General features: G+C 36.1%; 1 protein-coding gene and 1 long non-coding RNA gene across 2 annotated transcripts in view; both read left to right on the top strand.

Annotated features, from left to right (window-relative positions):
- The window catches only part of LOC130235379 (uncharacterized), an 8,482-nt gene extending 1,540 nt beyond the window's left edge, over positions 1-6,942 (top strand). Inside the window, exons 2-3 of the long non-coding RNA XR_008838392.1 lie at positions 3,831-3,875; positions 6,866-6,942. This is a non-coding gene — a long non-coding RNA (uncharacterized LOC130235379). The remainder of the gene's footprint in view (positions 1-3,830; positions 3,876-6,865) is intronic.
- pfkla (phosphofructokinase, liver a) overlaps positions 1-23,871 on the top strand; it is a 58,938-nt gene that overhangs the window by 23,945 nt on the left and 11,122 nt on the right. The window contains exons 7-15 of the mRNA XM_056465955.1: positions 7,721-7,829; positions 8,095-8,190; positions 10,294-10,386; positions 10,539-10,664; positions 13,001-13,065; positions 13,159-13,222; positions 14,587-14,733; positions 21,947-22,017; positions 22,091-22,178. Coding sequence (XP_056321930.1) covers positions 7,721-7,829; positions 8,095-8,190; positions 10,294-10,386; positions 10,539-10,664; positions 13,001-13,065; positions 13,159-13,222; positions 14,587-14,733; positions 21,947-22,017; positions 22,091-22,178 — 859 coding nt within the window. The remainder of the gene's footprint in view (positions 1-7,720; positions 7,830-8,094; positions 8,191-10,293; positions 10,387-10,538; positions 10,665-13,000; positions 13,066-13,158; positions 13,223-14,586; positions 14,734-21,946; positions 22,018-22,090; positions 22,179-23,871) is intronic.

Raw genomic sequence — 23,871 nt, 5'->3', positions numbered from 1 at the left:
ATAAAATGTAAAACTTTTTTTCTGTTACTTTGCTAAGAAAATGATTCTCTTTTAGTTTTCTTAACTTGACGATAGTGTGGAGTTTGCATGTTCTGCCCGTGTTGGCGTGGGTTTCCTCCGTGTGCTCCGGTTTCCCCTATAGTCTAAACCAGTGTTTCCCAACCCTGTTTCTTGAAGGCACACCAACAGTACACATTTTCAACCTCTGCCTAATCAAACACACCTGAATCAACTCATTATAACATCAGAAGAGACTCCAACACCTGAAGTTAATGGATCAGAAAAGGGAGAACATCCAAAATATGTACTGTTGGTGTGCCTCCAGGAACAGGGTTGGGAAACACTGGTCTAAACACATGCGCTAAAGGTGAATTAAAATTAATTTGGTCGTAGTGTATGAGTGTGTGTGTGAATGTGAATGTGTAGGAGTGTTTCCCAATACTGGGTTGTGGCTGGAAGGGCATCCGCTGTGTAAAACATGCCGGAATAGTTGGCGGTTCATTCCGCTGTGGCAACCCCTAATAAATAAGCAACTAAGTCGAAGGGAAAATTAATGGATAAAAAGCACAGATGAATGAATTAATCATCAATCAAGAAGCTGATATGCTCGATATGTTGATAGAGTAAAGCTATTACAATAAAAAAGACATTTGAATCCAAAAGGGGGGGTGCATGTGCCAGCTTATTTAATTCTTATGAGCAGGCTCATGGTCACAGCGAATCTGCAGACATTTTTCTGCTATTTCTGGACAGTTTTGTACAAAATCTGAAACTTTAGGGTTTCTTTTTTAAACATTCTCTTTATTATATTTTTTTACATCAGTACAAATGATAACTTTCACATATGTATACTACTTTTTCTGTTAAACAAAAAGTATTAATATTGTATATGTATAGACCTTTTTCATAGAACGCAAAAATTATGCTTCGTGTGTATGCGCAAGGAGAATGCTAAGAACTTCCGGTCGGCAGCTGATGTGTGTAAACAGTCACATTTGGACAGCTTTGAAATCATAGCTTTAATCGATTTTATTTGCTTTTAACGTCTTTGAACTAATCCTGCTGTCGATCAGCGCCACCTCCTGGACTGATCATTTAAAAAAAATGCAAATTAATAGGATGGACAACAACTGCTGTGAGGCATTTTCCCTTCGTTGTCAGACGGCATCTTCTGCCGTTTAAATGAAGCCTCGTCATCGCTAAAGTCAATATTTTCTCTTTCAAATATATAATCAATATACAAACAAATGTAAACAATAATAAACAAATGTAGTTCACCAAAATGTTTGACACACACACACACACGTAGCCTGTACTGTCCCACTAACACAATGATTGTAGGACTTTCTAGTATGTGTCAGTATTGTTTATAATATGTATATTATTAATGATAGGTGTTATTATGCTTCAGAGTATTTGAAGAATAAATATAAGTATGTATATATTCCATGTTAGTTTAAATGCGATACAATTTATTGTGAACGCAATATAAGTTCAGCAGTGGCTCGAGTTGTATCCATCGTACTTGCCCTGAAACCCTTTCAGTGGGGAGTTTATTGAGGTACAGTGAGTAACTTGGTAAAAACTGGACATTGATTAAGTGTCACAAAGTGAATATAAAGTGGCGTTTTGAAATGACAGAAAAACACAAACCCTGGTAAATACTACACAACACAAACTCACTAAATGAAACATAAACAACTCCTGATTAGAATGAACAGCAAATCAGCCAGCAGAGGATCAGTAACGGACTTTTATTGGTCATTTTTGTAAATCGCATGACTTACATACCTGTTAAGTTTCATGCCAGTGATCTGGTTTGGCTCTATAATGCAGTGAAGTGTGTGTGCGTGCGTGCGTGCGTGTATGCGCGTGCACATTGAAGAGCCGCTGAGCTAACAGCTAACAGGTCGGGAACACACACACTCTATTTCTGACGGCAGACACGTGAACTAGGAGAAGGTTTTTCTCTCACGCTTGAACCACATCTGACAGATTATAACGGCTTTAACACACACCTTTCAAGGTTGTGTCACAAAAACACTCCGTAATCCACTCAACGCTATTGAAACCCATTTTCGCAGCGCTAATTACCGGTTGTTAACGCTGTAAACAGAAGTTCTGAACATTCTATACCGGAAGACGCTGGTCACTATGGTGCCCTCCATGCAGCAGCCAAGAAAAAGGTCTATAAAGGAACTAAAAAAAATACAGAGGAAGGTGTGGGGAAGAGGGTAAAAAGGGAAAAAAAAACTATAAATATGGGGTATTTAAGGTGTTTCTAGGGTTCAATCACTCCTCTCTTAGTAAAGTGTTCAATTAATGGATTCCATATCACATGGAAGTTCTTTGCTTTATTTTTAAGGGAAAGTCTTCTCAGATTGCAGGAAAGACATGACATTTTTATCAACGTGGAGCAATGAGGAGGATCTTTTCATTTTCAATTCAGTAAAATCAATCTACTTGCCAAAAGGGTTATAAATCTAATCACTGTACGTTGATTTTTAGATACTTCAGTATCATCACTGACACCAAATATAGCTAACAGAGTCCCAGGGTATGCTTGTTTTCCCATCACTTCTGATATTAACAACTTTATTGTTTATTAAAGGTTCAAGAAACCCTCAAGTACTTTTTTTGAGATGTTAACAGATTTGTGTGTGTTGAGCGTCAGTTATTATAATGTTAGCACCTGTCAGCTTTAACTGTGGGGGAAACTGGATAATCTTGAGCTTTTGTCAGCTAATTTCATCTTCGGGGTTTAAAATAATTTTTGGGGCGAGATCAAAATCAGTGACGTAGTCTGCTAGTGGAGTGAAGCTGTGTTCGCACATGATTAAAATCCTCCAGATTAACGGCGGGGTAATGGTTGGAAGACACAGGGCAAGAGTCTGCACTGCTATCCACTGTGTCTGCATTCAGACTTGGAGATTGAGGAGGAGAGAAGTCCTCCTAATTTACAGTGTTTTTATAAACACGATTTTCTTTATAATGATAGAACAAATTGTGATTATGTGTTTATGAAATCCTGAATAACATATGTAGCAGGGCATTAAATCACTTACTGTTTATTTCTTTGCATTTTAACCTAGTCAACTATATAAAATCATGCGTCTCCTCACGGTTTGTGTCTCATTTTGTGAGCTGACTGACAACAGTTGTTCGCTCCACTCTTTTTCCCCTGCTCTGCTGGCCATGCCCACTCCTTCCTCTGCCCGCAGCGCTCCACGCCCGTCTCAGAGAATTTTTTGAAAAGTTTCTGAGGTAGACTTGAACTGAAAAGGGGGGTTTCATGGCCCTTAACCATATAACCATGGTACATAATGGTACATGGTACGTAAACCATATAAACTTTTACATATCCATTAATCCATTAATATTATTGAAATTAATATAAAAACTTTATATATATATATATATATATATATATATATATATATATATATATATATATATATATATATATACACACACACATTTACATAAGTAAATAAATAGATTGAGCAATGGCCTCCAACATCTGCAGATTCCTGCATGCACAGATTCCATGTGGGACCACAAGGCTGTGATTTTCTTCAGCTTTCATAATATTTAGATGAACATGTAGTCATTTAGCAGACGCTCTTATCCAAAGCAGATTTGACTGTGCTTCATATGTTGAGGAATGCAGTGTGTGTGTGTGTGTGTGTGAGACTCTTGTCTCAGCTCGTCTCTCTTCTCTTCCTGCCTTTTCACACACTCCGAGGGAATGTTTCTACACACTATTTTTAGCATGTGTGTTTGCACCAGATTATCTGCTCATTTTGTTTTCGTTGTGTGTTTCGTTTCAGCCATCAGCGCACATTTGTGCTGGAGGTGATGGGCCGTCACTGCGGGTGAGAAACACACACACACACAACAGAAGATCACAAACACACTTATATTATAATGTTATTATCTGCGTCGGCCTTACAAACTACCCATAATCCCTTAGCTGCTGAGTTATTTTAGTGTTGCTAATGTTCTTTTGTGGTATTTATTACTATTTTTAATATTAATTTATTACTCTTTTGTTAATTATCACTATTTTGAATTATCTTTAGATTTTTTTAATGTTTTCTCACCAGCTTTTTTTATGACTACATTACATTACAACTACATCTTATTACTGTATTAGATTATTTATTTTACAGCTTTTCAAAAGCATCAACAAAGAGATCCCAGCCAAAAACAAGTGTATTTTTTTCTCCCTAATTACCCCTTTCTGCCAACATAAATAAAACCACATATAAGAAATAATTTGAATAATAATAACATACAAAAATAGCTTTATTGATATATACTTTTACAAATCAATATATTTACATAGACTTTTTTATTTATAGTACATTACTAAAAATATGTTGTCAAATATATAATATTTAAAGGTGCAGTATGTAAGTTTTGACTCTTCTGAAGCATTAAAATACCATAATATGTTTGTAGATATTTCAGAAACATGCTCAGTGTACGTTCTTGTTTATCTGAAAAACAATGCTGAAGTCAGATATTCTGCTTTGAAATTGTGCTTTCTGTGCTGGAACGGCTGTCTTTGTTTTGTTTTTATAACCCGGCCAATGCCAGTGTAGCCAATTATATTTCAGCACCCCGTTGGAAAACATCGGATTTCATTCTTTCATTCAGGAAGGCTCTTAAAGCATGCATCCTCCCATGAAATGCAACCTCTGGTGGACAGTAACAGCCTCCGATGCAGATTCAGTTCCACATGAAGTTATTAATTAGCAAATAATAAAAATATTGCAAGCGTAAACATTAGGTGAGCAGGTTACACTGTAACCCCGTGTCCTAACAACATGCTACATGACGAGATCCGCAGTGATAAGCAATTTGGCTGTCTGCACCAGACAAAACACAATAGAAATGGAAATACAGCCATTCATAAGCACAGAATATGCTCTCGCTCACAAAATGGTAAGCTTTATAATCTAATTAATGCATATTAAACCTCTTTAACATTATTGAATGTAGATGCTGAATCACTGATTTGTGTTGGTGTGCATTATTTCAGAGTTCTAAAGTTTAATTTCAAACAGTAATTTATTTTATTTTCAAGATCTGCTGCTGCTTTCAGTAGTATGGCAATAAATGTGATGTACAATGGCATTCAAACTCACATTATTAGCATTTAACGCTGGATAAAACACCTGAGGTGATCATTGTCAGTTCATCTTGTTGTTCAGCTGCAAGAACTAGAAGCCGTTTCTAATATATCAGTTCGAGGTGTTCGTTAGAACAAAAACTCCTTTTAATAAGCAGAAAATTCCTTTCATCGCGTGCCGTTGCTTTCACTTAGAACATGACTTATATCAGCATTTAAGGTCGACCATCAGACTCACTCATGTTCGTCAATCTGGCAACCTGCGCTTGTGATCCTGAAATGTAATACCTAGTTCAACCACTGGAATGTAATACCTAGTTCAACCACTGGAATGTAATACCTAGTTCAACCACTGGAATGTAATACCTAGTTCAACCACTGGAATGTAATACCTAGTTCAAACCACTGGAATGTAATACCTAGTTCAACCACTGGAATGTAATACCTAGTTCAACCACTGGAATGTAATACTTAGTTCAACCACTGGAATGTAATACCTAGTTCAACCACTGGAATGTAATACCTAGTTCAACCACTGGAATGTAATACCTAGTTCAACCACTGGAATGTAATACCTAGTTCAACCACTGGAATGTAATACCTAGTTCAACCACTGGAATGTAATACCTAGTTCAACCACTGGAATGTAATACCTAGTTCAACCACTGGAATGTAATACCTAGTTCAACCACTGGAATGTAATACCTAGTTCAACCACTGGAATGTAATACCTAGTTCAACCACTGAAATGTAATACCTAGTTCAACCACTGGAATGTAATACCTAGTTCAACCACTGGAATGTAATACCTAGTTCAACCACTGGAATGTAATACCTAGTTCAACCACTGGAATGTAATACCTAGTTCAACCACTGGAATGTAATACCTAGTTCAACCACTGGAATGTAATACCTAGTTCAACCACTGGAATGTAATACCTAGTTCAACCACTGGAATGTAATACCTAGTTCAACCACTTGGTGTCAAACTTACATGCTGCACCTTTAATACAAGTCAAATAAAGCATTCATATCCGATTTCGATAAAGAAAGTAAATAAATATGGACATTTGTGGCCTGTACATAACTTTATGATTACATGTATTTTTTAACGTACTTCTTACAAAATTTTCATAACATTTCTAATTATTATTTACATTTTTATTTATTTTTCATGTTTGTTTGACATGTCTAACAGTACATATTTAATTTAAAAATTAAATAATGTATCTGTGTGTTTTCATTGAATTTGATTTATTATGCGTTTAATGCAATTAATAGAAATTAATGAAGGGATTTAATAATTTAAATAAATTTTAAACAACCACCCAGAATATTTGGCAACCATGCCATTTGAGATTTTCAATATTTTTACATGCTATAGTGTGGTTTATTCTATATTCATTTATTGTTATTATTATTATTATTAATAATAAAACTGGACTGATACAGTTTCAATTTCAAATTACTAGAACTTCTATGTTAAGCTGCTTTGAGACCATCTACATTGTAAAAGCTCTAGAGAAATAAAGATTATTTTTATTATTATTATTATTATTATTATTTTTATTATTAATATTATGATCATTATTATTGTTATTATTATTATTATTATTTTTATTATTATTATTATTATTATTATTTTTTTTTATTATTAACATTAAGATTAAAAGTTATGTGCAGCCGTGACTGTATGTGATTTGAGAGTGGAGTATTGTTGTTGTGCAGGTATCTGGCGCTGGTTTCAGCTCTGGCGTCTGGAGCTGATTGGCTGTTTATCCCAGAAGCTCCTCCTGAGGACGGATATTATTTTTATTATTATTATTATTATTATTATTTTTATTATTAATATTATGATCATTATTATTGTTATTATTATTATTATTATTTTTATTATTATTATTATTATTATTATTATGATCATTATTATTGTTATTATTATTATTATTATTATCATTATTATTATTATTGTTATTATTATTATTATTATTATTATGATCATTATTATTAATATTATTATTATTATGATCATTATTGTTATTATTATTATTATTATTATCATTATTATTATTATTGTTATTATTATTATTATTGTTATTATTATTATTATTATTATTATCATTATTATTATTATTGTTATTATCATTATTATTATTGTTATTATTATTATTATTGTTATTATTATGATCATTATTGTTATTATTATTATTATCATTATTATTATTATTGTTATTATTATTATTATTATTATTATTATTATCATTATTATTATTATTGTTATTATTATTATTATTGTTATTATTATGATCATTATTGTTATTATTATTATTATCATTATTATTATTATTGTTATTATTATTATTATTGTTATTATTATTATTATGATCATTATTATTAATATTATTATTATTATGATCATTATTGTTATTATGATCATTATTATTATTATTATTATTATTATTATGATCATTATTATTATTATTATTATTTTTTTTTTTTTTTTTTTTTATTAACATTAAGATTAAAAGTTATGTGCAGCCGTGACTGTATGTGATTTGAGAGTGGAGTATTGTTGTTGTGCAGGTATCTGGCGCTGGTTTCAGCTCTGGCGTCTGGAGCTGATTGGCTGTTTATCCCAGAAGCTCCTCCTGAGGACGGATGGGAGGAGCTCATGTGTGCTCGACTGGAAGAGGTCAGACCACAAGATCTGTGGAGCTAAAGACATAGTTCACTCACCCTCTAGTGGTTCCAAAAGTTTCTTTATTCTGTTAAACATTAAAGTTTTTTAAAACAGGAAACATTTAGAGAAACAAAAAAATCTGTAAAAATATTTGTCAAATTTCAACATTTCAAATTTCAATTTAAAGGTTTTAGTTAGGATATAAATGTGTGCTTGAGAGAGTAGCGGGCCTGTGACATTCATAGAGCGCTATGTGTGTGTGTATGTGTTTGTTCAGAGCCGCAGTAAAGGATGCAGACTGAACATCATCATCATCGCTGAAGGAGCCATAAGCAGAAGTGGAGAAGCCATAACCTCCAACTATATCAAAGACGTCAGTCCTCAACACACACTCATTCACTCCTCAACACACACTCATTCATTCCTCAACACACACTCATTCACTCCTCAACACACACTCATTCACTCCTCAACACACACTCATTCACTCCAGCCTTCACTTTGACAGCTAAATTACTCTAAATTATCTTTCTCTCTCTCTCTCTCTCTCTCTCTCTCGTATGTGTAAATACAGTTGAAGTCAGAATTATTAGCCCCCCTTTAATTTTTTTTTTCTTTTATTTATATTTCCCAAATGATGTTTAACAGAGCAAGGACATTTTTACAGTATGTCTGATAATATTTTTTCTTCTGGAGAAAGTCTTATTTGTTTTATTTTGGCTAGAATAAAAGCAGTTTTTAATTTTTTAAAAAACATTTTAAGGTCAATATTACTAGCACCTTAAAGCTAATTTTTTTTTCGATAATCTACAGAACAAACCATCGTTTGCCTAATTACCCTAACCTGCCTAGTTAACCTAGTTAAGCCTTTAAATGTCACTTTAAGCTGTATAGAAGTGTCTTGAAGAATATCTAGTCAAATATTATTTACTGTCATCATGGCAAAGATAAAATAAATCAGTTATTAGAAATGAGTTATTAAAATTATTATGTTTAGAAATGTGTTGAAGAAATCTGCTTTCCATTAAACAGAAATTGGGGAAAAATATACAGGGGAGGCTAATAATTCTGACTTCAACTGTGTGTGTATGTGTGTATATATATATATATATATATATATATATATATATATATATATATATATATATATATATATATATATATATATATATATATATATATATACACACACAGTTATATTTCCGGTTATATTTCCGGTGATGCGGTTCGGCGGCAAGCAATTAGAATGTAGAAGTCCACTGCTTAAGAGGAGTCCAGAGATCACAGTCCTGTGAACTTTGGTTCTGACCACAGTTGTTCCCAAGGGTTTGATTATTGTGGTCGCCGGATTTCCAATTATTTGCAATATGTTATATATGTATTTTATTTCTTTAAAATGTGATAATCTCATGCGATAATACAAATCAGTATTGCTGCTTCAGAATATTTCAGACATATGGACTCATATTGGATAAGTGGAGCAAAGCCACACCACATGCTACTTGATCTTCTATAGGTAAATGAATTTGATAAAAACGCACAACATTTTCATGCTAGAAAACATGGTTTATGTGGAAATGTAACGGATATGATATACTATAGCCGGATATGATACGGCTCCTTTAAATTCGAGATCAATGTAGTGAATTTTGATGCTCTCGCCGCCGGAGCTGAAGGCAGACAGCATTGTCATCAGGGCGACCAGAGACCTTTGACGCTCTCACCGCCTTCAGTGTGAACGCACAGTTAGTGTGTCACTAATGACGATATATAGCCATATCGCACTGCTACGAGTGTGATATTGCATTTATACAACAGTTCGTCAGAATAATCATGAATATAAAAAAGAAAATCAAACACAAACTCTCAAAATTCTTTTGTATGAGGAACTACTTTCTTCCGCCATTCATTCACATCTGCAGCTGATGTCAGAACAGCAGAAGCTGTTACTAATTCACCAGCATCACTTTACAGCCAGTATTTGAATGATTCTCTCTAGTGTAATGTCTAAAGTGATGACAAAACAGCTGATTTTGCTCACATTTTAAGATTATAAGACTGAACAGCACGAAATGCCATCAGTCTACATAGAAATAGTTTGAAAAAGCCAAAGCAGAGCAAACACTAGCAGATTACTGTTGTGTTTGTGATCAGGAAAAACCCTAAACACATGCGGGCATTTCTTCTTTCTTTCTGTTTACTGAACACATCTGCAGTAACGAAAACAGAACACTCATTAGAAACAAACTGATGGCCAACTAAAAAGTAACTCAGGTTATACAAAGAGTGGCCAACACAAAATACATACAATCCTAAAATGAGAGTCCCATCTCACCCTCAACACACTACTATTACTTCGGTATAAATACAGCACTGCAACACACAAAGAGAGAGATCGACTCAGAAATCACTCACCAATTTTATAATGATTTGATCATCTGTGGTAAAAATGTAAATGTTGTGTGTTTGTGTGCAGCTGGTGGTGTCGCGGCTGGGTTATGACACGCGGGTCACTGTTCTGGGTCACGTGCAGCGCGGTGGGACACCGTCAGCCTTTGACAGAGTGCTGGTGAGCAGAGCGACTCTTAACTGACTGCTGATCAGTGGTGCTGCTGATGTTGACTGTGTGTGTGTGCGTGTGTGTGTGTGTGTGCGTGTGTGCGTGCGTGCGTGCGTGCGTGTGCGTGTGTGTGCGTGTGTGCGTGTGTGTGTGTGCTGTAGAGCAGTAAGCTGGGTGTGGAGGCCGTTGTGGCTCTGCTAGAAGCGACTCCAGACACTCCTGCGTGTGTGATCGGCCTGTCGGGAAACCAGGCTGTGCGGCTGCCGCTTGTGGAGGCCGTGGAGATGGTGAGGACTTTATTTCTATAGTTTTATTTGACTTTACTTTGTTTTTGTTTAGTTTTTATTTAATGTTATTTTACTTTCATATTTTATTTTATTATTATACATTGTTCTGTGTTTTATTAATTGTTTTAGTTTTTACTTTTTTATTATTTATTATATTTTATTATTTTACTTAAACCTTATATATTACTTTACAACTTTATTATTCTTATTATTTAATTAATTTACAATATTATTTTATTTTGTTTTATTAATTTTGTATTTTTTTTTAACTGTACTATTTTATTTTACCAAAGTCTGGTTTCTAAATTTGATTGTATACTACACTTCTGTTAAATGCTTGATTCTGATTGGCTGATGATCATTCTAAGGTGTTTGGTTTTTGTCAGGTAAACGTACACCTTTACAGCTCATTACACTACGCTGAATGATGAGTTATTTCACAGCTAAAACCGTCAAAAATCACATCAGAACACAACAGAAGGCTTAGGAGGAGATGTGGAAGAAACTAGTGTGTTACAACCACTTTGATGTTAGTCTAGAGTAAAAGGAATAACATTTCAAGAGTTCACACTTAGCTGATAATCAATAAGGCGTATTTGGCATGCTGCCCCGGGAGAGAGCCCTGAGCTCGTAATATCCTCAAGCCCAGGGCTCCCTCCTGTTAGAAGGGCGAGAGCGGAGTTCGAGCTCAGGTAGGTCTCGAGGACTCCCCTGCTTGTCGCCGCGTGAGAAGTGTAAACTAGGGTTGTTTTCGGTGATAATTTGGTTTAGTCGATTGGCTATGGTTTATGTTTTTGGACGGTGGGAGGAAACCGGGGAACCCGGGGGAAACCCACGCGAACACGGGGAGAACATGTAAACTCCGCACAGAAACACCAACCAGCCCGATAGGAGGTGGGACCAGCGGTGTTCTTGCTGTGAGGCAACAGTGCTAGCCACTGGGCCACCGTGTCGCCCTATCGGCAAAGGGGGAGGAAGTAGGGGTGGAAGGAGGGGGAAGCTTCAAGACGAAGATAACTGGAGTGAAAAACTCTGGTTATTTATAATGCTTCCGTAATCATCTAATGGGGCAGATTACGGAGCTAATGAGGAGCCAGCCGTGTTGATCATAAGCATCCTCTCAAAATTAGTTTATAAATAAACCACACTTAAAAGGTGTGGTACTTTCACAAGGTGAGGGGGCAAGCAAAAGACACTAACAACAAAACTGCCAACAAAAATGAATTGATGTACAAAAGTGAAACCAGATTAATGCCCAAATATATACACAAAAGAGAAATATTTACCATAATAAAAAGAATGTAATAAAGTAGCAAATTCAAACAAAGTATCACAAAATTAGGTCAACTGAAGAGTAAGGGGACGCTAATGAAGCCAAATGAAGGAAAGAAATATAACAAAACCATTCTAACTCATGAATAACCCCTTACCTCGCTAGGAAAATATGAAAAGAAAAGCCGTATTCTTCCCTATACTGAACTGTATAAAATAAATACAAAGATGGCATTCACCTCTTACCTGATGTCTTAATGCATTGTCTACATGTTTGCAAAATGGAAGTCGTACAACATCTTCCCTATCCACCTTACTCTGAGAAAAGTGTGAACTTGAAGTATATCTTTTAATATTGTCGGGTAAGAGCTGGGCCAAAGAGTCACAAACAAATCAATCGAAATAAAGATGTACAAAAATCACAAAGTATTTCCAAATGGGCAAGAGTGAAATAAAATAATTTTACCCAAACAAAAGTTAAGCAAAACAATGAAAATCAAAATCATGTCAGCAAAAACGCACAAAAAAGGGGTTAAAGGAAATAGCGCTCTCCTCCGCTCTTCCTGGCGTCCTTTTTATATGACCACGCCACGTTTCCCAATGATGATCGACTGGTCTCTCGACCAATCAGCTGTTGCAAAGGCGGGCCCAAAAGAAATGACAGGCTTGGAGAAAGCAGGAGAGAGAAGAAAGAACGGGAGGCAATAAACAACAAATATACGGCAACCGTAACAGTGCTACACACAAGAGCAGTTTGAGGACAAAAACCTGACATATGTCTGGGATTCAACATCTGAATTATGGCTGCAGCTGTGGGAACTGTAGGATAATCAGAATAGTTTACACCAGACCATTGAATTATTAGAAAGGTTCAATTATATCTGCTGCTTTTCAGCTTATTCTGCACACTCTATTTTCTGGTATCATCAAAAAGTAGGACCAGATGCTAAAACATTGAGATATTTTGTTAACAGTTTATCTTTGGAACACACCAATTTGATATCCTCATGTCTCCAATATTATCTGTTATTATGAAGAGAGTAATCACTGTCTCTTTTATACAGACTAAAGAGGTTCAGAGGGCCATGAATGAGAAGCGCTTCGAAGAGGCCATTCAGTTACGTGGCAGGTGAGAATCGACATTATTATCTGCGTTTATGAGGAAATCAACCACAGCATTGTTAAAAGTGCAGATCAATAATCAATTAAACACTGTTCGCAGGAGCTTTGAGAACAACTGGAGCATTTATAAGCTGTTGGCGTATCAGAAACCTGCTGCGGTTCAGGTAAAAACATCTGTACGACAGCGACACCACCACAAACTCAATACATCAGTAATAGAAATTTGAAAACTCTTGAAATGGGTCTTGTATTAATAAATAGTTCATTTGAGTTTTATTTTTTAGAAATTAAATAAAATGGGAGCACTCACGCAAGATTAGTTCATTATACTTCAGACAAGTGTATTTGTACTTATTTTATGTTATATATAACTATACACACACTCACTGGCCACTTTATTAGGTACACCTGTCGAACTACAGGTCTGGGCGGATGTTTTGAAAATAAATTTCAGAACTTTTTGTGTAGATATCCGTAAATATGTATAGTGTGGAGTTGACAATACATAAAATACAAATAATATATTGACACAATTTTCAAACATTTTTTTTTGTCTCATTTTCACACACACACACACGCACACAAACACACACACACATATATATATATATATATATATATATATATATATATATATATATATATATATATATATATATATATATATATATATATATATAATAATAATACACAGCACACACACATATATTGTCTAAATACAATAAATGATACAAATAAATGATGAGAAATCATTTGGAAATCATTAGTAGAATATGGGTCATACAAAATCCTAGTCTTAAGCACTGTACCGTGATATATGTCTTTAAACATTTGAGTTACTTTAGTAGCTACTGTGAATCAAATCAGTGCATAAATTGTTCAAATAATGTTTTTGTAATATATAATTGTTTTAATGCACAATTGCGCCGTATGTACAGTTGAAGTCAGAATGATTAGCACTTCTGAATTATTAGTCCCCTGTATATTTTTTCCCCAATTTCTGTTTAATGGAGAGAAGATTTTTTCAACACATTTCTAAACATAATAGTATTAATAATTCATCTCTAATAACTGATTTATTTTATCTTCACCATGATGACAGTCCATAATATTTGACTAGATATTCTTCAGGATACTCGTATTCAGCTTAAAGTGACATTTAAAGGCTTAACTAGGTTAATTAGGTTAACTAGGGAGGTTAGGGTAATTAGGCAAGACATTGCATAACAGTGGTTTGTTCTGTAGACAATCCAAAACAAATATTGCTTAAGGGGGCTAATAATTTTGACCTTAAAATGGTTTCAAAAATTAAAAACTGCTTTTATTCTAGCAGAAATAAAAACTTTCTCCAGAAACTATACACCAAAAACATAGTGTAATTCTATTACTAGTACTATTACTACAACTATATATTTCTTTTATCAGCACACAAACACAGACTTTGGTTGGAAAAGAGCAGAAACGTGATGATGATGATGATGATGATATCTGCTGTCCTGATGAAGGTGTTTGTGTTTGTTCTCTTCAGAGTGAACACTCCATTGCCATTCTGAATGTTGGCGCTCCAGCGGCAGGCATGAATGCAGCAGTTCGCTCAGCTGTGAGAGTGGCTCTAGCCAGCGGACACCGCGTGTTCATCGTCAACGACGGCTTCGAGGGGCTGGCCAAAGGAGCGGTAAACAACCGAACATTTACCTCATTCAGTGCTCTTATTATATCACAATGACCTGTGTAAATCTGCTGTCTTTATTATTTTCGTTTTCAGTTTTAATGGTTAAATTATGTTTTGGAAAAAAACGACTTCTTAATACAACATTTAATGAACTATTTAACAATATATTAAAGTAAAAAAACACCCTGAATTTCCTTTGGTTAATGGTTAAGATGAGGATTAATAAAGATGTGTAATTAACTAAACTTCTGAAACAGTCTGTCAACAGATCAATTATTAAATAACGGCAATTATTTAATCAAACTTTTACTATTTCTACATTTTAGTAAAATGTAAATAATAATAAGGGTGTATGAACAGTTTATTTCCTTTGCTAAAATGTATTTTTTATTATAGTTGTATTGTTTAATCACAAAGCAATTTAAATCTTTTCAATTTTAATCAAAATCAAACATGTACTAACTAATTTAATAAGATTAGTCTACAATAATGTGGCCCTATGAAGTGTTTATTTTCTTCCCTGTTATTTTACGTTTTTGTGTGCGTGGGGAATGGGGGGGGTTTAATTAAAAAGTACTTGATCAAACTATAACATTTCTATTAGGGCTGGGAGGTAGCGGTATATATTGACTGTAAACCATTGTCAATAACAATAATAAAAACAATATTTCGTTATGAATTGCTATAGGTTTATTAAAATGTGGCTGCTGAGCACGTGTCAAGCAGTGCCAATAAGCTTAGGGTGTTAGTTTGTTATTTCCAATGGAGGCATGGGACTTACACGACGTGCACATAATGTGCAAGCGGTGCACCTAGTTAAGAAACATCTGCACTTTTCAGAATGCTGCGAGTGCACTGTGATTCATGTAAGTAGAACTAACAACCATTACTGCATCCAAAATGGTAAAAAGCCTTGGAGTAACGATTGATGACCAACTAAACTTCTCTGACCACATTTCTAGAACTGCTCGATCTTGCAGATTCGCACTCTATAACATCAGAAAGGTCCGACCCTTCCTATCTGAACATGCAGCTCAACTCATTGTTCAAGCTCTTGTTCTCTCCAAACTGGATTATTGCAACTCTCTACTAGCCGGGCTTCCAGCTAACTCTATCAAACCTCTTCAGCTGCTTCAGAACGCAGCAGCACGAGTGGTCTATGATGAACCCAAAAGAGCACATGTCACTCCGCTACTCACCCGTTTGCACTGGCTGCCAGTTGCTGCTCGCATCAAATTCAAAGCTCTGATGTTTGCTTACAAAGCGACCTCTGGCTTTGCTCCTTCGTATCTGCTCTCACTTCTGCAGATATATGTGCCCTCCAGAAACTTGCGTTCTGTGAATGAACGTCGCCTCGTGGTTCCATCCCAAAGAGGGAAGAAATCACTTTCCCGAACTCTCACATTCAATCTGCCCAGTTGGTGGAATGAACTCCCTAACTACATCAGAACAGCAGAGTCACTTGCTGTCTTCAAGAAACGACTAAAAACTCAACTATTTAGTCTCCACTTTCCTTCCTAATCTGTAACTGCCTCTCTGGCTATACCACTAACTGTACTCTCTCTCTCTCTCTCTCTCAAAAAACAACACATTACTAATGCTTTGCTTCTTAGACTTTACACACCTGAAACTTGTCTATAGCACTTGTTCACTGCTGCTCTTATAGTTGTGTAAATTGCTTCCTTGTCCTCATTTGTAAGTCGCTTTGGATAAAAGCGTCTGCTAAATGTAAATGTAAAACAAATCTGCTTCACATTTTGTATGGAATAAACACATTTCAGTAATAACGATAGACTTATTACCTCAGACAAACACAGCGCATCCAAACACTGCAGAGGTTTTACTTTTCTCCAATAACTTGTATCTGAGCTGCAGCAATGATTTGTCTGTTTGTCTTCCTCTGAGAAAATGGTTGATGGTCGCCTAGTTGCGAGAGACGACAGGGGAGCTCGAGCTCAAAGTCCATTGTAAATAGTGAAGGAATCCATGCGCACGTGCTTGTCACTTCAGCTCAGAATAACAACACGTGCTAAACTGAGTGCCGTATAGCAGTAGTGAGGAGATTGTAAATAAAAAAGGATGTATGGATGTCAAGTGGCTTTTTGGTTTCTTTTCTTGTGCATCCCAGCCACTAGCTCCCCATCTAAAAGAGCTTTTAGCATGGGGGTTATATAGTCATTCAACTTCACAATTGGTAATGTTGCAGTTTGTATAATGATGGCTGGTTCCTTTACTTGACAGCTCAGATTTGATTATCATAATTAGTTTTGTTAACAGAGTTTGAGGTTTACTGTATCATTATTATTCACACATAAGGATTATTCACAAGTTTGCTTTGATTGTTCAGTATTTGCGGTTCACCATTGAACACAGTTTGTAACATTTTTTTATCATCAAGTTTAAGAGTCTCTTTAACACTTTATTATTTTATTATAAAGAGATCAGATGTTTGGTTTAAATATTATTGACTATTAAAACTATTTGCCTTAGTAGTTTTGGCAAATTAAAATAAAGTGGTTAAATAAATAAAAAATCCTAATATTCCTAAATGTATTGTTAAAAATATTCAATAATTATCGATATCGAATGATATGATATCATGATTTTTTCAGCAATATCGCCCAGCCTTAATTTCTATTGTAATGTGGCCCTATAAAAAGTCCCTATTCTTTTTTTGTGTAATAAGCATCAGAGATGTATAGTAACGAAGTTGAACTACTTCACTACTGTACTTAAGTACTAAAAGACAGTATCTTTACTCTACTGGAGTATTGTTTTCTTCTCCTACTTCCACTTTTACTTCAGTACATATTTTCGATGAGTTTAATACTTTTACTCTGATAGATTTTTTATGAGCTGCATCGTTACTCGTTACTAGAGGTGTCAAAATTATTGACATCGGTTCAGTAATAGATCATAACTGGTTATTAAGAACTGACGTCATTTATCTCCTATGAGCGATGTTGCAGTAGAATACTATGGCAAAGGAGGCAAGGGTGAGTAAATAACGCTCTTACTACTTAAAAGGTAGATAATTGTGCACAATTCAACTGCTTGCGAGTTTGCTGTACAGTCTTTCATTGACAATGAAGGCGCCACAGCACACGAGCTGCTATTTCTCTACTACGGTGAAATGCTGTAAAACTCCATCTGTACCTCTCTCTCTCTCACTTTGGACGTTTGACCCGCTGGCCTGTTTGTGAGGTAACTTTTGCTCTCCTCTTGGCTGTTAAAGCGATACTTGTGGATCCTGACATGAGCTTGTCTGAGGTGTGAGTTTTCTCCACTGTGTCTATCACGGATTACCTGTGATAACCGTGTATTATACACATATAGACTGTAACCGCGGCTGTTCTTCCTGCCATCGATGAACAGCACTTTCTTTTCTAAAGCCGATCACAGCCCTCTCTGTTGAGCAGGTGAAGACAATGACCAATCATAGGGGTGTAAGACCTCGCCTGTCAGCGCTCAAAAGCAAACAGGATCATATTTACATGAGTTTATTTGCTGTAAATGCTCATGCTGTCCTCTGTGCATGTGTTGGAGATTTGTTTAATACATTCAGAAAGAGTGTTTTCTTTGAGCAGGTCAAATTAATTCAATTCAATTCAATTCAATTCACCTTTATTTGTATAGCGCTTATACAATGTAGATTGTGTCAAAGCAGCTTCACATAAAAGGTCACAGTAAATAGGAACAGTGTAGTTAAGTTTGTAGTGTTTAAGTTCAGTTCAGTTTAGCTCAGTTCAGTGTGGTTTAATAATCACTACTGAGAGTCCAAACACTGAAGAGCAAATCCAACGATGCGCGGCTCTACAGATCCTGAACCATGCAAGCCAGTGGCGACAGCGGAGAGGGAAAAAAAACTTCACTAAAGGCGGAAGTGAAGAAAAAAAACCTTGAGAGAAACCAGGCTCAGTTGGGCACGACCATTTTAATTTCTCCGCTGGCCAAACGTCTTGTGCAGAGCTGCAGTCTCAGTGGCGGAGGCTGGAAGCTGGCCTCAGCGAAGACTCGTCTGTCTCTGGAGCGTCATAGGAAACAGTCTCATGTTCTCCACTCTTCCATGACCATCGCAGTAGTTGTTCAGGATTCGGCCAGGTCCAGGATATGGAAACCTTGGGATCATCTCGTCGTTGGTCTTGGATCGAATCAGTGACTCTGCATAGTCTGAGGGCCTCGGGAAGAGTATCCCCAGGTGGAAATGGAGAATAAAGAAAATAATTAGCGTAGCTGATGTTCACAGTGTATATCAGCAAGATGCATAACCTGTGTGGAAGCCCCCTAAGTGGTGCACTAAGTGTATGCTTTACTGAACAGATAGGTCTTTAATCTAGTTTTGAATTGGGAGAGTGTGTCTGAGCCTCGGACGTTATCAGGAAGGCTATTCCAGAGTTTAGGAGCTATAAATGAGAAGGCTCGACCTCCTTTACCTCGACTTTGCTATTCGAGGTACTACCAGAAGTCCTGAGTTTTGAGATCTTAAAGAGCGAGTTGGATTGTAGCGAGACAGAAGATTGGTTAGATAAGCAGGAGCTAGATTATTTAGAGCTTTATATGTAAGAAGCAATATTTTAAATTCAATACGAAACTTAACAGGCAGCCAGTGTAAGGAGGATAAAATTGGGGTGATGTGATCAAATTTTCTAGACCTGGTTAGAACTCTGGCAGCTGCATTTTGTACTAATTGAAGTTTGTTAATAGAGGATGCTGGGCAGCCAGCAAACAGAGCATTACAGTAGTCCAGCCTAGAAGTCATAAAAGCATGGACTAGCTTTTCTGCATCTGAGATGGATAGCATACTTCGTAACTTAGCTATATTTCTCAGATGAAAGAAAGCAGTTTTTGTGACATGGGAAATATGATTTTTAAAAGTTAAATTGCTGTCTAATATGACACCCAGATCTTTTATAGTAGAACTAACGCTAACTTTGTATCCCTCTAATTGTAGATCGAGTTGTGAGATCTGCTGTGTACAGGATTTAGGCCCAATAAGTAATAATTCTGTTTTGTCTGAGTTTAAGAGAAGATAATTGTTGGTCATCCAGTCTTTAACATCTTTAATACACTCAGTTAGCTTGGACAGATTAGACGTCTCGTCAGGTTTAGTTGAAATATATAATTGAGTATCATCTGCATAGCAGTGAAAGCTGATCCCATGTCTTCTAATAATGTCTCCCAGGGGTAGCATGTATATTGTAAACAGTAAAGGGCCTAAAACTGATCCTTGAGGCACCCCGTATTTTACTGGGCTGATTTGTGAAGGCTGTCCATTTATATTTACAAACTGGTAACGATCAGATAAGTATGACTTAAACCATTGTAGGGCATGTCCTTGGACACCTGTAGACTTTAAGCGATTAATAAGGATACCATGGTCAATGGTGTCAAATGCCGCACTAAGATCGAGTAGAACTAATAGCGAGATGCACCCTTGGTCAGCAGCTAAGAGTAAATCGTTGGTTATTTTCACTAATGCAGTTTCTGTACTGTGATGAGCTCTGAAACCTGACTGAAACACTTCAAAAACATTGTTGGTCTGCAGAAAGGAGCATAATTGAGCAGAAACAACTTTTTCTAGTATTTTAGATATAAATGGAAGGTTTGAAATAGGCCTATAATTAGCTAAGTTGCTGGGTTCCAGTTGTGGTTTCTTAATAATAGGTTTAATAACAGCTAACTTGTAGGGATTTGGAACATGGCCTAAAGATAAAGAAGAGTTGATAATGTTAAGAAGAGGTTCTCCTATAACAGGTAGCAATTCTTTCAGTAACTTTGTTGGAATTGGGTCCAATATACACGTAGCTGATTTAGAGCTATTTATAATTTTGTCTAGCTCTTCCTGTTGTATGATTTTAAAGCACTGTAGGTTATTTAGATTCAGAGGCGTGTTTACTGGATCTGAAGTATAAGGCGGTGCAGAAAGTTTAATATCTCCTATTTTCTGTCTAAAGCCTTCTATTTTATCACTGAAAAAATTCATGAAGTCATCACTACTAATTTGCGGTGGAACGTTTTGTTCCAAAGATGACCGATTATTTGTTAATTTAGCGATGGTGTTAAATAAGAATCTAGGATTGTTTTGATTATTTTCTATCAGTTTGCGGAGGTGCTCAGCCCTGGCAGATTTTAAAGCCCTCCTATAGCTGGACATACTGTCTTTGTATGCAATTCTAAAGACTTCTAAATTAGTTTTTTTCCATTTACGTTCCAGGGCACGGGTTGCTGTTTTGAGAGCTGATTTTGTTGAGCATCTTTCTAAAATCAGGATTGGCCAGATAGATTTGTGCTCTGAACCACTGATTCAAATCAAAGAATCAAATCAAAGATTCAAATTAAGGGTACAGTTCCTATATCTGACTGCTGTATTAAAGAACTAAATAGTTTTACAAATAATATAGAAATAAATGTATATATTTTAATAAAAATATTCTTGTGTTGTGAAGAAAAAATCTAATTATGTATGAAAATCATCGTCAATGCACAGAGAAGCACTGAGATATCGAATTGAACCGAATCGATGGCATGATAACCGTAACCAAACGCCATAGTGACCAGCGTCTTCCAGCAGAATGTTCAGAACTTCCGTTTACAGCGTTTACAACCGTTAATTTGCGACCCGAAAATGGGTTTCAATAGCGTTTTGAGTGCATTACGGAGTGTTTTTGTGACACACAACTCTGAAAGGTGTGTGTTAAAGCTGTTATAATCTGTCAGATCTGTGGTTCAAGCCCGAGAGAAAAACAGTACTGTAAGTCATGTTTCTTTTCGTTCTGCTTAAAATAAACAAAACAATATGATGTCTTTTGACTGATTTCTTTCATAACTACATTACACAATACTTGTACTTTTACTTTCAGTACTTGAGTAGTCAATTTTGAAATAAACTACTTGCAATACTTAAGTACAAAAAATGTTGTATACTTTAGTACTTCCACTTAAGTGTGGTGCTTAAAGAGCACTTCAACTCCTACTCCCGTCACTTTTTGATAGAGCACTTGTACTTTTACTTAAGTCTGGTTCTCTAGTACTTTATACAGCTCTGACAAGGATTAAAAAAGAAATGAGGATCAAATATTAACATTTTAATATAAATTTGCCTTTTTTGCCAGACTATATTCTACTGGCATTTACAGCCAAAACAAACACTAAAATAGAAAAGCATAAATGTGCATGAGGATGCAGAAGGTCTGATGTGTTTTCTGTGATGCTGCAGGTGAATGAAGTGTCCTGGAATCAGGTGGCTGGTTGGACGGGTCTGGGCGGATCTCTGCTGGGAACTAAACGGTAAGTCTCCTTCAGAAATCAATGCATTATTTATTTTTGAAACGCATCACTTTACACCCTCAGTGTTTTCCAGAACCCTCCCGAGCACCTGCATGGACAAACTGGTGGAAAACCTCAACAAGTTCAGCATCCACTCACTGCTGGTCATCGGTGGTTTCGAGGTGCGCAAAAATTATACTTTTGATTTTTACACATATCCATATTGCGTTAAATCTGGTCCCATTACGCACTGGGATGCATCAGGTCTTGTTGTATTTGAATCATTTAGGTCTCAGAAGCTAATTTAATTGGAAGAGCACTGTAATTTACATTGATTTGAGTTATTTTCCAGGGTAAAACTTAAAGAGGTTATATTTTAGTTTAGGTGGTCTCCAGCAACAGGCTGATGTGCATGCTAGATGAAAAAAACAGATTTATTGTCTAATAATATGCTATTATTTTTACCTCTGACTTCCATATGATTTATAAAGAGATACATTTTTCCAGACTCCTCCTTTGCATGATGCTAATCTCACAGGTGGATGATATGGCAATCTGAAAATGTAGTATATCGCCCTAAACTACTGTGCAGTTAATTATTGGGTGATCGATTAAACCCATCACTAACCACTTGTAGTTCAGTCTGGTTACGTGTGTTAGGGCTCATTCATACCGAATGCATCTTTGCTTCTAAGGACACGAAACGCAGCGCTCAGGAATGGGTTATAAGAAAGTGCAGCGTTGCACGAGGTCCACATGATGCGATATTATGAATGTGATGTTATAAAGACAATACCAGACCCATTAGGAAATGATTATGTCATGATGAGCGCTTGAAGATACATCATATAACTCAGGATATCTGGACAAGCCACAATGAGCACCCCCTCTGCCATGATATAATGCTAAATAAAACAGTTGTCATGCAAACTGTCTACTATAAACAGAAGCTTGCAACGGTTGCCCCGCTTCCAAGCTCTTCTGATTGGTCCACTGCTTTTGGAGCTGACAGTGCTGAGTTGTGCTGTGTGTGAAAGTTGAAGATCTTTCAACTTGACATGGCATCTAAAAACGTGACGCTTACATGCACGGCACTTCAAAAGACGTGAGATATAAGGGATGTGATTCTTTCCGTATGATGGATTTCTGTATTTTACAAGCTCAATGGGGCGACCCCTGTGATTTACGCAAATCCAAAGTTTTTTTTTGTTTGTTTTTTTTGAGGGAGGGGGGTCTCAGTGAGGTTCATCATCATCAAAGCATGCGACCTGATGGTTTGCCCCTTCAGTGTTGATCATTGTGCACAATGAGAAGCAGTAACTACTTCATTCCGGACGTCATTCAGGGATGTAATTGTAGCCCTACCTAGGCTACTGTGTGTATAACATGATATTGTGTAGTCCTATAATGTGCGCGTATGAGGAAGCCGCTGACAATATGAAAGATTATGAAATCGTTTTAAATGCGTGTGCGCTTGTGCACACTTTTTCCGCTCTCACAATTGTATGTGACGACCACGTGCGCTCTATGTACATTATTATCTGTTATGTCTACATTTATTCAGTGTTACAGCCAGGGGCGTAGCGGACATTTTAAAAGTGGGAGGGACGGCTGTATGAGATCATACGTTCATATAATTATTAATCACCTGTTTCTAAATGGTCTGTCTCTAAAAGTGAGGGGGACGTATCCCCCACGTCCCCCCTGGTTGCTACACCCCTGGCTACAGCCGGGCACCTCAAATTTAATAACTGAAAAATTCATAAGTTTAGAAAAATATATTTTCTAATTAATTAAAACTATTAAAAAGTAGGGACTCCGCTGAAGGAAAGGGAAACTGAAAGTCCTAAAATCTTTTTAGCAATGTATATTTTT

Source organism: Danio aesculapii, chromosome 9 (genome assembly GCF_903798145.1).
Source record: "Danio aesculapii chromosome 9, fDanAes4.1, whole genome shotgun sequence".
NCBI lineage: Eukaryota > Metazoa > Chordata > Actinopteri > Cypriniformes > Danionidae > Danio > Danio aesculapii.
This window is presented reverse-complemented; position numbering and strand designations above follow the sequence as displayed.